Source organism: Gigantopelta aegis, chromosome 9 (genome assembly GCF_016097555.1).
Source record: "Gigantopelta aegis isolate Gae_Host chromosome 9, Gae_host_genome, whole genome shotgun sequence".
NCBI lineage: Eukaryota > Metazoa > Mollusca > Gastropoda > Neomphalida > Peltospiridae > Gigantopelta > Gigantopelta aegis.
The window spans coordinates 40,341,810-40,360,583 of NC_054707.1; the positions used below are offsets into that span (position 1 = coordinate 40,341,810).

Sequence of the window (18,774 nt, forward strand, 5' to 3'; positions counted from 1 at the left end):
TGATGCAAGGATCGAAATTGGTTAAAATTCTTACAAATTCTGCCGGACTGAAACAAAACTAGTATAAATGCAAAATTATTGCGGATCCGACGTGACGACAGGCCCATGGTGATGTTGACCGGTGAAAAAAACCCCGGTCGGGATGGCAATATTTCGACCACTGATGAAATATAGATTATTATATTCTGAGATTCTGGCTCATAATTTTATATGCTTCCCACCCAATAACTTCAATTCACGGAAACGTGATACACTAGCAGCGTACAGGTGGACTATGCGGTGACCGGATATTTTTCCCCGTCACAGTGTACTTTGTATGATTAAACAAGATGCTGCAGGTGTTTTTACAAGAATGCCTTGTCTAACTTTACTAAGATTGTGGAAGTGTTCGATGATGTAACCAGCCATCTGGGCACATGTATTAAATTTACACTGCTGCCGTGGATTTCTTATCATCACTTTATTGCCCAGTTCTATATGAACTAGTTGTCAAAATGCTTGACAAGACGTATTTCATTGTAATAACACTAAAAAATGCTGTAATATTATTAATATTGTATCCCTAGCTACCCCATTCCCTTTGTTCAACCCTGCACGAACACACTACGGAAGAGCGCTCTCAGCAATGTGACTAACTCGATCCGTTGTACTACACGCTGTTCCAGTAAATAAAATATGCTATTGAGCTAGGTTTCACTGGATCATTCAGTGGATGATATACAATAGCTTTTTTGTGATGTAAGTAGACCCCTGTTACGCACAACTTCGTGATAATGCTATGAACTATTTGGGCACAGCGATGCAGAAGAGGGTAAGAAGTGAGACCTTGCACAATGGTAGAACGCTTTCCTGATCACGAATCGTGATGTGCGATGTATTGGTGGAAACAGAGGGGGTCACAAGGGTCCCATGCCCATTGAAAGTGACCTTTTAAAAAACTTTTTTTTCTTTTTAAATTTATGAGCACCACTAAATTGCCCTGAAAATGCGTTTCTGAGCTTCTTTGTTTTTTTCAAACTATTATATTATATATTATATATTATGTATTATGTATTATATATTATATATGTAATACAACTAAAACTGTCATTTTGTTAAGCTATATTTCACGTTTAACCAAACCCCCAGTCAGTAATCAGTCCTAATTGTTATACGTAAATAAGGTAAATAAATATATTTTAAATAAAAGCATACTTAGACTACATTAGAAACGTATTAGTGTAAAGCAGACTTAAAATATACTAGTACACACATTGTAACATATACATGTACATATATAACATAATACACATACATTTAAAACTCCGTTTAATCGTTTATTTTCGTTTGTATTTCACTGAGGTATCATTAAACAAATAATCATTTACACGAAGAGGCCTAATTAATTACTGTTATTATATATTATTACTGTGATTATTACGACTCACAATGCAACTAGTTTAAGGCCACACATCCATTTGTCGAGTCTTGTAGCAGCTTAATATAGCTCGGTTTCGGAAATAGTTTCTTATTAAAAAAGTACTACAAAATTCTGATATGATTTTAAAACTCTTTCTTTGATGATTACACGTAGGTTGACCTCTGTAGTATTTAAATAACCCACTATTCTGAGTTACTTGTTACATGTAGTACTAATTGATAACCTTTTCCATGGATATAGTACCACTTGTATAATAGCAACACGAGGCGGTGCTCAGGCATGACGGCTGCTAACTGAACAATTTCGTGGTCGACCTATGTTGATTTTTTTTACACAGTAGTTGTCAGCTAAGAGCAGACCCTTAAATTAATAGTCACATGACCCTATCGATAGTGTTGTATTTTTTCACAGAATATATTCTGACAGACATTGTGTTGAACTGAATGGATTTATTAATAAGGGTGTGTAACCGTAAGGCCTGTTTTCAATTAACGCAATTCCGTAAATTTTTGTAATCCGCTTGCGAAATCGATGATACGGAAAAGCACATGTTGTTTAGAACATCAATATCTGCATATTCGATATGTTTCTGGTTGTCATAATTTTTGTAGCAGCCCAAACTTCATTTTACTTCCCAATAATAAAGGAAATGAATGAAGCTTGAGCTACTGCAAATGTTAGGAACCCCAAACACTTTTAATATACAGACGCCAATAGGCTTTCTGTAAAGAAAAAGAAGAAAAGATATGTGCCGTCTTTGTGGTCCAAAACGATTTGTGAACCGGAAACATCTTAACAATGACAGCGAACCACAGGATAGTCTCTTTTTAGTTTTAAGTGTAATTTGATTTTGTTGGCCGTTATGTGCAATCCGTTATGTGCAATCTAATTAAAATTAGCTCCACTATTACATGTGGCTCTAACAACAGCCCGTTGGAGCTCATGTCCAGTTGACCTTTCATTCGACCAATCAAAACCTTACATGCAAAATCATGCCAGTGATTTGAAAAGAATTTGAAAATATTCGGGATTATGATTCGGGTGAATTACGAAGTATGCCGGAAACTAATTTCAATATAAAATTTTATATAAAATTGGTTTCAAGACGAAAAAAACAACAACAACCCCGTGATGCACGGTGATGGTATAGACATAAAATCTGTTTATACTAGTATACAATCCAGAGTTTATTATTGCACTTCCCCCCATTTTTTTTCAATGTTGAAATAGACCAACAAGTTCGCCTATTGCATAAGTAGTCTCGCCCGATATTTTTAGAATTCGTATGCTCCCGAATAACTTTATAAAAGGCGAAGTGTAATTGGTCGATATTTAAATTGCTATTTATAGATGAAATGTCACCTGGACATGGGAGTCCACGCAATGCTGTTATATCTACTGGTAGACCAGTAGAACTAATTTTAATCAGCTTTCCGTTATGTGCATATTAATGTATAAAAGCCTGCCCCATGTGATAAAGAAGGAATTAAGGATATGTTTTATTTAACGACGCAATCAACACATTTTATTTACGGTTATATGGCGTCAGACATGGTTAAGGACCACACAGATATTGAGAGAGGAAACCCGCTGTCGCCACTTCATGGGCTACTCTTTTCGATTAGCAGCAAGGGATCTTTTTTCTATGCACCATTTCACAGACAGGGTAGTACATACCATGACCTTTGATATGCCAGTCGTGGTGCACTGGTTGGAACGATAAATAACCCAATGGGCCCACCGACAGGGATCGATCCCAGATCGACCGCATATCGAGCGAGCGCTTTACCACTGTGCTACGTCCATGCTCCGTCCCATGTCATGTGATAAGTTCTGGAACAGACCGTATGTAATATAGCTTACAACACTGATAAAAACAACAATAATAAATGCACAGCACACAAAAAAAAGACACAACAATATAAAAAAAAAAAAAACACAGAACCCCCAACCCCCCAAAAAACTCCAAACAAAAAAACCCCAACAACATCCAAAAAACAAAAACAAATCAACAACAACAACAATAAAAACCGAACAAACAAAAACACCCCTCCCCCAAAAACCCCCACAAAAAAACCCCCCCCCCCCCCACACACACACACAAAAACAACAACAACAACAACAACAAAAAAACAAACAAAAAAACAAATACAAATACAACACACAATACAGGACAGTTTGGAAGGCATCTCACCCAGCCAATATTGAAATGAAAATCGTCCTTTAATGGATATTAAATAACGTCCCAAGAAATATTTTGTTAAAAATAACATTGTTATAAAAATATAATGGGTAAATTTGCAATTTATTCTATGGCCTATTACCGTCGGGCTAGGGACGGATTTTCATTGGACTTTGCAGAGAACCTTTAATTTATGCCATCGATTCCAGTATCAACGACAAGTAATTACACAGTTTAGTGGTGAGATATATGATCACTACACTGGTCGGTCTCTATCTCTCTTTCTCTGTCTGTCTGTCTGTCTGTCTGCCCGTCTGTGTCTCTCTCCACTCACCTACCCGAAATGACTTAACTTACGACTGACCTCTATCCTGGACAAATAGCCCTAACATCTGTATGTGTATGTGCCAAATACAGCGTCCTTGAATCTTAATAGGAGTTATGCACGAGCATAATTGAACACGTTTGAATGAGAAATACGTCTTATTCTTTACAGTTGAAATGCAACGCCTAACCCAAAAATTCTCCACTGATGATCGTGTATATATTGTATACGAGTGTTTGAGAACATAAAATTCATTATCTTTCACCGACCAGCCGCACTATTCGTGTACAGTCGTTGGGACTCTATAATCCACGGGTACGACAGCGTCAACAAAGCATTCAGCGAGCAACTGCCTAAAACATTCTTCTATTTTTGTCTTCTTACACAGAGTGTACCTGCCCTCTGTAAAGTGGTCTATATATATGTGTATGTGTTTGTGCACGGTCACGAGACGGGTATTACTATACCACCCTAACAAAACCAGAAGGCGAATCCTGATACTGGCAGATGCAACACGAAACGCTCTACAGATAGTTAAAGTTGACGTTTTCGTGAAATGCTAGGCGACTAGATTCAGTATGACAGGCAGCATGTTTAACATCATGAGCGACGACGAAAAACCGATAATAAAAACATTTCGGCGATTGGGAATCGGTCTACGGGAGATTGTAATTATGGCGCTCTTAATTGGATTAGCAGTAATTTGCATCATACTCGCAGCTCTGTTGTCCGTAGAAAAAGCAAAGACGAAAGCAAATGCCTCCGGTCCAAGTTCTAGTGCCCAGACTGGAAATAACGGACAGTTCTGTCTCGTCCCTCCGTGTCTGAAAATCGCTGCCCATGCAATGGAGAACATGAATACATCCGTGGATCCGTGTGACGATTTCTACCAATATGCATGTGGAAATTTTGCAAACACCCACAAGGTAGATGCGGTAAACGGCTTGCATAGTACCTTGACCGACCTGGAGAAGAACAACGAAAGAAAAGTGGAATCATTGCTGTTGAAGCCCATCGATAGATACTCGGAGTCATCGTCTGAACGAAAACTGAAGGAACTTTACCAGTCCTGCATGGACGAATTTTCTAAAGAAAGGCAAAAGGGTAAACCGGTTATAGATAAGATTATTCCGAAAATGAATGGTTGGTACGTGTTTGGAAACTGGAAACAGGCGGAATTTGATATTAACAAAGCTCTGAAAACTGTGCAGACAGACTTTTTAACAACGGCACTGTTCACTCCGTATCCAGGATATGATTATGAAGACATTACCAAGAAAAGGATAGAGGTGAACATGTTTTTATTGAATGAATGAATGAATGAATGAATGAATGTTTAACGACACCCCAGCACAAAAAATACACATCGACCATTGGGTGTCAGAAAAGGTAAGTATAATAATGGGCATATATGTTTTTATTGAAGAATGTTTTCTGGAAGTGTAAATGTTGCTTTTGTGACAAGCTGGAGTATAAGTGATTAGTGTATTGTAGATAATCATCAGCATGACCAACAATGTATTCGTATAATTATATATAATAGTTGTAATCTGGGTAGCCATCGCTTGAAGCATTTAAATACACTTCCACTTATGAACGAGCTAAAAATAATTGCTTAAAAACGTAATTTCATTCTGTAACAGACGAAGATAACTAAATGTTCATTCTAGTGCAGATGAATGCACCAACATTTAAATATAGACCCCTGTCCTCATTTAATCAAGTTCCATTTATTTACTAAAACATTTTCTAACACGCATAAAATAATGGTAATACCTTTACTCTGTTTCTTCTTTCACACCACTACAAAACACCGAACAAATTCCCAACAGCTAGTACGATAAACCTATTAGATTCATTACCTGAAATGAATTGACCTTGATCTTTGCAAATACACAATGGAATGAGACATATGAATTGTACTCGCGGGTAGTTGTATCAAAACACCAACTGGTTTTCACAGGACACCGGTCAGCTGCGTGTTGTCCGAGTGCTTGGACATATTATTATTATTATTATTATTAATTCATTCCCCATTGTGTGAAACACGGCGACTCACAACCTTTCATTCATTCATTTTGATTTATTTTTGTGTTTATAGCGATTTAAAGTTCAAGCGCACTGTTCAGCTATATCCTTGTCGTCTATTCAGAACATTGTTGACTAGTGAGAGAGATGTCGATGCTTACAACAGGTTTTTTTTTTCTCCCAAAGTTTTCTGAGCCAAGCGGTTTCCTTTCGATGGACAATGAAGGCCATGTCACTTCTTTGAAGGAACAGTCAAGACTGACACTACCTCTTTCAATGAACAATACGGGCTAGCGCCTCGCCCTTACCTCCCAATTTCCATTTGTTGAGTACGGATTATGTTTTAAAACAAGATAACTACAAAAAAAGTTTAAAGTTTGTTTTGTTTAACGACACCACTGAAGCACATTGATTAATTAATCATCGGCTAGTCAATGTCAACAATTGATATTTCTGACTCGTAGTCGTCAGAGGAAACCCGCTACATTTTTCTTAATACAGCAAGGCATCTTTTATATGCACTTTCCTACAGACATGAAAACACATACCACGGCCTTTGACCAGTTGTGGTGCGCTGGTTGGAACGAGAAGATAATAGCAAAAAAAGAGAAGAAGTTCCGGTTTTTATTTAACGACACCACTAGAGCACATTGATTAATTAATCTCTCGGCTATTTGATGTCAAACATTTAGTAATATGACATATAGTCTTAGAGAGGAAAACCGCTATATTGTTTCATTAGTAGCAAGGGATCTTTTATATGCACTTTCCCATAGACAGGAAAACACATACCACGGCCATTGACCAGTTGTGGTGATCATTCAAAATCGGACGTTTTTCATGGTCTTTTTTAAATACCAGTACAGAAAACAAAGCAAAGAAACAACAACAACAACAACAACAACAACAACACCACAACAAAACAAAACAAAACAAAAACAATTAAACGTTATGGTCAAACCATGGAAACAGTACATGAAAAAATTCACAATCTATTTTTTCTCTCTCTTTTTTTTCTTCTTATTTTTATTCTCCTTTATGCTCTATATGTCGTTTTCGACTTCTTACCCACCCTAACCACCCTTTCCTAGATTCATAATCTATTAGTAGCAGCTTAGCCACACGTTACCAGTCGTCTACTTTGGTATTTGGTTGGGTAGTATTTACTTTATGTCTGACCAGAAAGAAATGTTTTATTTAACGACGCACTCAACACATTTTATTTACGGTTATATGGCGTCAGACATATGGTTAAGGACCACACAGAATTTGAGAAGAAACCCGCTGTCGCCACTACATGGGCTACTCTTTCCGATTAGCAGCAAGGGATCTTTTATTTGCGCTTCCCACAGGCAGGATAGCACAAATCATGGCCTTTGTTGAACCAGTTATGGATCACTGGTCGGTGTAAGTGATTTACACCTACCCATTGAGCCTTGCGGAGCACTCACTCAGGGTTTGGAGTCGGTATCTAGATTAAAAATCCCATGCCTCGACTGGGATCCGAACCCAGTACCTACCAGACTGTAGACCGATGGCCTAACTACGACGCCACCGAGGCCGGTTATATGTCTGACCAGAGCATCAGTGCTAATTTTACCAAAACCCGGCATCTAAAGCCTAGCTCCGGTCGTCCTTGTGATAATACAGATCAGACCCCGACAGTTGGGATTAACAAAAGAAAAGAAGAAAACAAAAACACCATTAAAACCCCCCAACAAAAAACAAACAAACCAACCAAAAAAAAAAAGAAGAAAAAAAGAAGAAGAAAGACCCCCCCCAAAAAAAAACCCAACCCAAAACAACAACAACAACAACCCCAAAGCAAAAACAAAAACAAAAACAAAAACAATACCAAAAAAAACAAAAAAACAAAAACAAAAACAAAAACCAACGAACCAATCAACCAAACCGAACAAAACAAAACAAAAAAAACAAAATACAAAACAAAACAAAACAACCCACACAGCAATCATTTCGCAATCAAATACAATAACGATTGTGCGACTTAAAAAGTCGGCACACGGAGAAACGTGCTCAGGTAACCTGAGACAAAGTTCTGTTGCTGAATAAAATTACTTTGAAAATCGGCTGTAAATTGTTTATGTAAATATACCGGGTATTTTAAAACCTTAAATTCTCATAGAAATTGTTTTAAAGTATGTATATGGTTACAAATAAAATATATAGTCGTACTTACGTCCAAGGCGACTGCAGTCTGTGCTCGAAAGTTGACAATCTGTTTCTTGATAATTAATGCTTCGACTGGTATATTAAAGGCTGTGGTATGTGCTATCTTGTCTGTGGGATGGTGTATATAAAAAATTCCTTACCACTAATAGAAAAATGTAGCGGGTTTTCTCTCTAAGACTATATGTCAGAATTACCAAAAGTTTTACATCCAATAGCCGATGATTAATAAATCAATGTTCCCTAGTGGTGTCGTCAAACAAAACAAACTGACTTTTTTTTTAACTTTTAAAAAAAGGTAATGGTTACTAAATGCATAGCCGCACCTAACGTATTGACATTGTAATTTATATATTTAATAATGTAGTGTAAAAAAAACAAGAAGAAGTAGAAATTTGACAATATGGATGATAATCCCTTGCTCCAATTGATATATGATAGCTACGCATACTGTTAATAGGTGTCAGTAACATTGGAGATGCCAATTTTAAAAGTCATTTTACTTTTGTCTTTCTGGATCCCCGTTTTACGAAGCAATCTAAAGCTATATCCTAATCGGACGCGAGCGACGCGAGCGATTATTTTAGAAATAATTGATTTCAATCGCCGTATCCTAACTGCACGCGTACGACTGAACTAAACTGAACTTTATTCACACTCAGGCCGTATCCTACGGCATATGAGGACATGTTTACATAGAACAATTAATACATTGTGACAAGACGGAGAAATACAATAACATACATAAATAGAAAAACACACAGAAAATCAGCCAGAGGGTTTGAAAGTATCCATAACTAAGTTACAAAATATAGAAAGTTTTCTAAGGACACCAGCTTTTTTTTCAGTTAAATAATTTATAAAATTTATATATATTTGGTTTTGATTGACAGAACGCGGGTAAATAGCGATTTCTTTCATTCTTAAAAAACATGCATGTAAATATACAATGAAACTCATAATGGACATATCCAATTGTTTAGTGATACATTTTTCCATCTGCCAGTTTCATTAAGAAGATTATGATTTGAAAATCTGAATCGTAATAATGGACACCAGTGTTTTTTCTCTATAAGTGTGAGATATGTCTCAAATGCAACAGTATTTTTAAATAATTTATAATTTGAAGCTTTGGATGAATTATTAACGTGAGTGTACCATGATTGTAAGTATTGATCAGTAAGCCTTGTGGAAATAGGTAATACTATTGCACTGTAAGGACCATATATATGTAAAACCAACATCATCTAAAATTGATTTTACAAACATAATCCATTTGTGATTAAAAACATTATTGTTCACATCATTAAGTAATAATTTATAGACTAGTAATGATAACTGGAACTGTTTTCCAGTGATTAATCGACACCAGAAAGAAATCATTCTTAATTTTACAGTGATATAAACTGGATAACGTCCAAGTTCTCCATATAGCATGTACAATGGTGTTGATTTCCTTACAGGTAATAACAATTTTAAAAACTGGTTACATAATTTTTCTATTAATGACAGAGTTTCAAAACGCAAAATTTCGCTACCATATAAAAGGACTGGTAAAACCATGCGATCAAATAATTTTAGCTGACACTGTATGGAAATATTATAATATATGCCTTGTCTTAGAACGAAGTACATAGCCTTTTGTGCCTGTGTATATAACATGTTTCTTGCCTTAGTAAATCTGTTTGATTTGTGGAATATAATACCAAGATATTTGCAACCTTCTACATTATCAAGCTTCGTATTTCCAAGATAAAATACTTTCTTACAATCTTTCTTATTGCCATAAAAATTAAAACTTTTGTCTTCTTACAATTTACTGTTAGTTTCCATTTCGTGCAATAAGAATGAAAAACATTTAGTGATTTTTGCATATCTTGGTAATTATCTGCAACGAGTACCGTGTCATCAGCATAAAGTAAAACAAAGAGAACAATTGACGTATATATTAAGGAATCACTGAACATTTCATTTATACAAATGCCATGGCAGTCATTCCTTTTAAATGTATCTTCTGTATCGTTAAGAAACAAGGGGAATAGCAGAGGAGATACATTTTCACCTTGTCTAACGCCAACACAGCAAGGAAAATAATCTGTTAATGAATTATGTGCGCTGACACAAGACGTAATGTTCTGATACATATTATAGATTACTTGAAAACATTTATACCTTTTTGAATTAATTTACCCCAAAGTCCAATTCTCCGAACTGAATCAAATGCTTTACTAAAATCTATAAATGTAAAAAAAGGTTTTTTCTTTCGTGCTTTTATCAGTTCGATCAGTCCATAGAGTGAAGATATGGTCATTTGTAGAATAGTCTTTCCTGAATCCTGCTTGAATTTCAGATAATATATTATTTGTTTCAATATACAGTTTTAGTTTATTATTCAACACAGCGGTAAAAAGTTTTCCAAGACAGCTAAGTAATGTAATAGGTCTATAATTTTCTGGATTATTTTTATCACCACTTTTGTAAATTGGTTTGATTATACCAACTTACCATGAGTCAGGAAAAATACCGTTTTCAAATACTGAATTAAAAAGTTTTACATATATATGAATCATACAATCAATAGTTTGCTTAATATATTCATTAATTATTTTATTTAAACCCGAAGCTTTGTTATTTTAAAGATTTTTTTTACAGCAGTAAGTATTTCTTCCTGTAATATAGGGGAATTTAATGTACCGTTATTTTCCGACTCTGTTGTATATTCTGGTTTGGAAGTGGAGTCATCACTGCCATTTACATCTTTAAAGTACTGATAAAGTGTTTCTACAGGTGGTGAATTACAGTTATCTCTATTTTCCTTTAACAGATTCCAAAAAGTCCGTGTGTCATATTGGTTAAGATCTGCAAGTTTCTGTTCAGTCTTCCAGTTGTGTCTTCTCAAGTGTTTCATTATTATATTCTTGTACTGTTTACTGGCGTTTAGAAGTCGTTGTTTGTTCTCAATTGTTTTCTGTTTCTTGTAGGCTGTCCTGGCCTCCGTGTATTTTCTTCTAAATAACCTGCATTGATTGCCGAACCACGTCTTGTTATTTCTGCGCTTGGGTCTAGCATTACGTCGTGTGTAGCCAAATGTATTAACTGCTGTGGCCACACATAGTTTGCTAATATTGTCCACTGTGACGTTCAGCTGTTGTTTTGAAAACTGTTCACTCAGCTTATCTAGTTCCGAATTAATAGACTGAGTTGAGAGCTTCTCTGTTTATATTTTCACTATATTTATCAGCCAGGTGTTTATTCCATTTTCGTGACTCTAATTCATGTTCCTCGTAATCTTCTTCATCTTGTTGTTTCGTTGTTAAAACATTCAAGGAAATAAATAGCGGGCTATGAATGTCCGAAAATAAGGGTTCAAAATCAAGAACTTAAAATTTTGTAATTTTCTTCAATACACATATCGAGGCTATAGCATAATCGACAACACTGGTTCCCTTACATGTAACTTTACCAATATTTTTATCCTTACAAACTCTTCCATTAACAATATACATGTTACTATTTTTGTAAAATTCAGTTAGTTTATATCCATGGCTATTTGGTCTACCAATGTCCTGGTTGTTTCTATCGTGGGAAATTCCTTTATTTAATAAATTGTTAGGCTCATTCATGAAATTAAATAACTCATTCGAAGGTTTTATCGTGTCCGTCGCTTCAATATCATACATTACATAATCTGTCGCGTCGCACGCGTATGGTTAGGATACGGCAATTGAAATCAATATTTTCTAAAATAATCGCGACCATAACGACTCCATTTTAAAATTGTTATCGACATTTGAAGCCCCCAAATCAAACTTGTCTGATTGGTTTAAATAATATATGTTTGTCGCTCGTATCGCGAGAGAAAAATAGAAACAATTCCTATCGGTATTGATGTCAACTGTCGCATCCTAACCACAAGCTAGGATACGGCGATTGACATCATGATTTCTAAAATAATCGCTCGCATCGCTCGCGTCCGGTTATGATACAGCTTTAATTAATCTGTCGAGCCGTACGTGTGCGGTTAGGATGCAGCAATTGAAATCAATGGTTTCTAAAAATTCTTTCCACAGTCATATCCCTGGCTATCCAGAGACAGGACAGACATGCTCGAAACCTTCGTGGTACATGTATATGAGCATGACAAAATTATCCGATCCGCTCCGTTTCTATAAATATCGCTAGCGTCTCATGCGTTCAGTTAGGGTATTGCGCAATCTGATTAAAATTAGTTCTACTGCTGTATAGTAATTAACCAGTGGAGCTAATTTTAATTAGATCGGATACAGCTTTAAAGGGACATTACTGAGTTTGCTAATAAAATATTTCTACGATTAAACTTACATATTAAATATATTTTCTTGTTTAGAATATCAGTGTCTGTATATTCAGTGTGTTTCTGGTCGTCTTAATATTTGTAAGGAGCCCAAACTGGATTCTGTTTTCAAATAATTTCGTAAAAATTATATTTTAGGAAATAAAATGAAATTTAACCTAGTACAAATATTAGAACGATCAGAAACACTTTTAATATACAGCCACTAATATTTTATGCAGAAAAATATATTTGATATGTAATTACAATTGTTAAAAAGTCTCTGTTAGTCGGTAACATCTTAAAAGTTGCAGCAAACTCAGGAATGTCCCTTTAAGTACACAGCTACCTCATGTAATTAAGCTGCATCCTAACCAGACGTGTGCGATGCGACGAGATTTATTCGTCGCGCCGTACGCGTGCGGTTAGGATACAGCGATTGAAATCAATGATTCCTAAAATAATCCAGATAGGATTCAGCTTTAAGGCGATATCAACGCTAAGATTGCTTTATAAAACGGGACCCAGCAACAGAACATGGTGATCCTATTTGTCACAGGTGACCAGAGGTTTCCGGTTACATTCGCCGTGTGCAAATCTTACTCATCTCACGATCGTCCTTGATTTGTGACCTGTCTGCAAATTTCTTGTTGGATCCAGACGAAGTTAAAGTTGTTTTGTTTAACGACACCATTAGAGTACGTTGATTTGTTAATCATTGGCTAAATTGGCTGGCATACATTTGATAATTTTGACATATAGTCTTAGAGAAAGGAAACCTGCTTCATTTTTACATTAGTCATGGTCATGGTCATGGGTTTAACGTGCACACTCAGAGCAAGCTGCTGTAGCGCACGCATGTCATGGGCGTCAGGTGTCGACTTCCGACGGCTCCTCATCCTAGGACAGCACATGTTTTCATTAGTAGCAGGTGATCTTTTATATGCACCATCCCACAGACAGGACAACACATACCACATCATTTGATATAGCTACCAGTCGTGTTGCACTGGCTGGAACGAGATATAGCCCAACAGGCCCATCAGGCGAGCACTTAACCATTGCGCTATGTCCCGCCCTAAACCGACCTGAGCTAGGTTTACGGTTATTTGATACAACTACTATGCTGTCGGTATGTTGCACACGAACACACTGTCTTTTTTATTGCGTTTACACGGCGCTTTAGGCTGCATTGCACCTAAGCACGGGGGGCCGGACGTATTTTAAGGCCGATTTTGTAATAAACGACCCATTTTGTAATAAAAAATGACCCATTTTGTAAACACATGTAAACGTCGCCTGATTAGCAGTCGGTCTAGGCTGGACCCCCACCCCCGCCCTCGATGGGCCACGGAGCTATTTTTCGTACCAACCAGTGCTCCGCATCTGGTGTAACAAAGGCCGTGGTGTGTATTATCCTGTCTGTGGGGTGTTGCATATAAAAGCTGCCTTGTTGATAATGATAACAATGCATCCAAACTACCTTCAATGGTCCATCACCACTGCACTACGTTCCATGGGGAGCGGTGCAAAAGAAAACTGGCTCCCTAATACGCACTTGCACTCGCACCCAGAGGGAGTCAGACAAAAGAATACCGGCTTACTCTACCCAATCCCAAACGGTTCTAGCAAGGAGCTACCTTTCCATCAACTAAGTCAAATCAACCAATTAGCTCCATTTTCAATTTTTATGAACCATTCTAAATTACGCAACATTTTCTAATTTGCTTTAATCCTACGGGATATTTGCAAATTCAATAGCACCAAAACCAACCCTCGCCCGCTATCGACCCTGGTCGGGCTGCGTGTGCTCCCTTGCACATGCCAGCGCCGGCGACCCCCTCTCTCACTCATCCCAAACCTTTTCCTGTCCTGGGCCCCATTCCACGAAGCTATCTTAGCCCTAAGATCAACTTAAGTACACAGGGTAGCTATGCACTTAAGGTAACCTTAGGGCTAAGATCGTTTCGTGGAATTGGGCCCTGGACGGAGTAGTTGGCGAAAGACGATACCTGCGCCCATGACAGGCGTGTGCTACAACAGCTTGTTCTGAATGTGCACGTTAAAACCTATGACCTGACCTGACCTGACCTGACCTGACCTAACCTAATAGAAGAGGACCATTGCGTGGCAGCAGCGGGTTTTCCCTCACATTATCTGTGTGGCCATATAACCGTAATTAAAATGTGTTAAAACATTCCTTCCGGCCTTCCTTGTACCAAAACATAAAATGATGTTTACAGACTAAAAGCAACTGTTTATTTAATATACAGTCGTTATGCGTATACACTACAGTTCAACCAAAAAATGGAACTGCGATTTTCAGCGAAAAATTAGGCTTGCTATAATAAAATCATTCAGCAAATCTATTAAATGGTATGTGCCTATTAGTCTATATATCTGTCTGTCAGCTTCGATAGTTTTCGTAGGATGCAAATAGAACCAGATTATCTATCTGCCAGAAAGTACGTAATAAAGATAAAGTTTGTTTTTTCTTTAAAGACACCACTAGAGCACATTGATTTATTAACCATCGGTTATTGGATGTCAAACATTTGGTAATTTTGACATAATATATATGTATATATATATATATATATATTATAGTCTTAGAGAGGAAACCTGCTACATTTTTCCATTAGTAGCAAGGGATCTTTTATTTGCACCATCCCACAGAAAGGATAGCACATACCACGACCTTTGATATATTAGTCGTGGAGCACTGGTTAGAACAGCTGCTTATATGTTTTATTTGTAAACACATTGTACATTGTATATCAAGGGACGGGAGGTAGCCCAGTGGTAAAGCGCTCGCTTGATGCGCGGTCGGTTTGGGATCGATCCCCGTCGGTGGGCGCATTGGACTATTTCTTGTTTCAGCCAGTGCACCACGACTGTCACATCAAAGGCCGTGGTATGTGCTGTCCTATCTGTGGGATGGTGCATATCAACGATCCCTTGCTACTAATGGAAAAAGATCTCGGTTTCCACTCTGAGACTATATGTCAAAATCACCAATATGTCTGACATCCATAATTAATAAATCAACGTACTCTAGTGGTGTCGTTAAACAAAACAAACAGACATTGTATATCCACCACGATGTTTAATGTAAAACATGTGCCTTTTACTTGCCTCACGCCACTTAGATGATAATTAGACTGTTGAAGAAAGTAAAATAGCATTATGCATCTTAATTCCAGCGCTGAACATGGATGGCAAATCATGCCATTGTATTGCATTCCACACATTCCACAACTTTTGTTTTCCCTCGATGTCTGATAGCCCTATAATGTAACCGGCAGCAAGCATTTGGCCAAATGACGTAAAACAATATAATTATAAAATGAGAGTGCACTTCTTTGCACGGATATTCGAGTCTTGCTAGACCCGGCCCCTTCTCAAGTACTCGAGTACTCGTGGAAAAAAGAAATGTTTTATTTAACGACGCATTCAACACATTGTATTTACGGTTATATGGCGTCAGACATATGGTTAAGAACCACACAGATATTGAGAGAGGAAACCCGCTGTCGCCACTTCATGGGCTACTCTTTTCGATTAGCAGCAAGGGATCTTTTATATGCACCATCCCACAGACAAGATAGTACATACCATGGCCTTTGATATACCAGTCGTGGTGCACTGGCTGGAACGAGAAATAGCCTAATAGGCCCACCGACGGGGATCGATCTCAGACCGACCGCACATCGAGCGAGCGCTGTACCACTGGGCTACGTCTCGGCCCTCGAGTACTCGTGGATACCCTGCTAGCATGATAAGGCAATCTTGTGACAAATAGATAAGAATATAGAATTCCCAAAGCGTGATAATTGACAAACGTATCTCTATTCAGTTGGTGAGGTGATCTTCGAGTCATGCGGGGATTAGATAGATCTACACGTGACGATGACAAATAGGCGTGTTTGTGTATGTTTATAGATCTCTCTCTCTCTCTCTCTCTCTCTCTCTCTCTCTCTCTCTCTCTCTCTCTCTCTCTCTCTCTCTCTCTCTCTCTCTCTGTATGTCTGTCTGCCCGTCTCTTTGTCTCTCGCTGTCTTTCGCTGTCTTTCTGTCTCCCTTTCTGTCTCTATCTGTCGGTCGGTCGGTCTGTTTCTCTCTCTCTCTCTCTCTCTCTCTCTCTCTCTCTCTCTCTCTCTCTCTCTCTCTCTCTCTCTCTCTCTCTCTGTACTCTTTTTTTTAACATAAATTACTGGTGATTAGATATACTACATTTTTTTAATCACAGTTCTAGTCTGTCCGAATTTGATATTCAATTTTGGTCTGTTGACTTTTGAAAGTCGACTGCGTTTTAAGTAAGTTAAGAAGTCTACATCTGGTTTTGTCACACGTTGCAGAGGAGACAGTGCTTATTTGAGGTGATTGATTATGCTGAAGTTTATATGGTTTATAGCCTTCAGTTGCCCTAAGGGGATTTTCTAATTCTAGAACAGGTTCAGATTTAATGTTTCTTAAAAACCGTTTTGAATATCCCCTAAGTTTTAAAGCACTAAATAAAAGTGAACAAATCTCATTAAAATTCTTTTTGTTACTCGAATTTCTGTGAAATCTAATAATCTGAGATTTAACAATGCCTTTAAAGGTATGGCGTGGGTGAAAAGACTTGCAGTGAAGAAGTTGGTGTGTGTCTGTGGGTTTCGAAAACACTTTGTAGTCTAGGTAACCTGATGTTTCAAACTATGTACCTTTATAAATTGTTACATCCAAAAAGTCAACTGATTTATCTGATATTGTGGCCTTAAGTTTGATATTGTCATCCTGTTAATTTAATAACTCAAACAAGTTCCAAAATTCTTGTTTGGAATGTATTCAAGTATATCATCGAGATTTCTGAGGTACAAAGGAGGTGTTTTACTCGATTTCCTTAAAGCAGCCTCTTCCCATTCGGCGACATAGATAGATGGTAAATTTGGACTAAAAACATTTGCCACATTTCTCCATCAAACTCAAAATCATTTCTTTTTAGGCTTAATTCTAACAGATCAATGATGTTTTTATCTGGTCTGTTTGGATCCGGGTACTTATCACATGCTCTCTTAACTGAATCAATGCCCGCATCAATACCGATGTTGGTGTACATGGAGTCAATGTCAAGGGTAACAAAAATGAATCTTCGGTGTTTTTCACAAAACTTTCATGTCTATTTGCAATTGGTTTTAAGTGAAAGTCTATGTATTCTGAAATATTGTACGATTCTGATCCACAGTCTGAAATGATGGGACGACCGGGTGGTGTGTTAATATCAGTGCATGTATCGACTGGCTTGTTGATTTTTGGAAGTTGATAAAATTTTCGCGTTTTTGATTGTGGCCTGGCTTCTAAATATTTCACTCTTTTTTTTTTTTAGTAATATGTCCCTGATCGTTTAGACATTGAATAATTGCATTGAACTTTTGACAATTCTCAGGCCAAATCGCTTTGTCTAATATTTTGTAGTACTTTGAATTATTAAGCTGTCGATGGGCTTCCCGGATATAGTTCTCCCTTGATAGAATGATAGTAGCTGACCCCTTAGCTGCAGGTTAAATAACAATTTTGCGGTTTTTGCGTAGTTTGGTGAGAGAACGACGTTCTATGACAGAAATAGTTTGCTGATTTGTGTAAAGTGTCATATCACCCACTTTCTCCACTATCCTTTTATGAGCTTTAATGATTTCAGGATCTACTCTAGTTTGGGGTAACCAGCCCGAGTTTTCCGTGAATGGCATTTTTTCTCCAGTTGAATGCCGAAAACAATCGGCCAGTTTCATTTTGTTGTAAAAAACTGCCGTATCCATTACAGCATTGCCAAGTTTAGCCTCTAAGCCTGTTTTTGGTTGGGGTGGGAACAAAATTCAGGCCACTGGCCAGTAATGATTTTTCAGCGGATGTTAGAAGGTTAGTGTCACCAGTTAAATTAACAATGTTAGTTCCTAGTCCTAAATCAGGGTGGACATTACCCTTTCCCGGCCTTAATTTAAATTTAAGTACCTCATCCAACTGCGATAAAGTTTATTGGCAATTGTTTCTGTCCAGTGAATGTTGTACTGCCAACCTCAAAATCACTCGCGTGAAGCACAGGTATAATTTTGATGTCCCTCATTGTTTTTGCAGCCAAATTCATTTGGTTGAGGCAGGTTTTTTTACTAGCCAAAAGTCTGTCCGAAAAGTTAAGTTTGACCTAGGGAAACGTTTCCGAATCGATCTTATCATGTTTCCCAACTGATTTATTGCACTGGTTGGATTTTGATCTTTTTAATTTATACCAATGTTAAGAACAATGGTTTCGGGTTGAGACTTGCTCTTTTAATTTGAGG

General features: G+C 37.3%; 1 protein-coding gene across 1 annotated transcript in view; it reads left to right on the plus strand.

Annotated features, from left to right (window-relative positions):
• The first annotated feature begins 4,381 nt into the window (after positions 1-4,381).
• The window catches only part of LOC121382202 (endothelin-converting enzyme homolog), a 49,325-nt gene continuing 34,932 nt past the window's right edge, over positions 4,382-18,774 (plus strand). Inside the window, exon 1 of the mRNA XM_041511727.1 lies at positions 4,382-5,216. Within this exon, the coding sequence (XP_041367661.1) occupies positions 4,506-5,216 (711 nt within the window). The 5' untranslated portion in view covers positions 4,382-4,505. The remainder of the gene's footprint in view (positions 5,217-18,774) is intronic.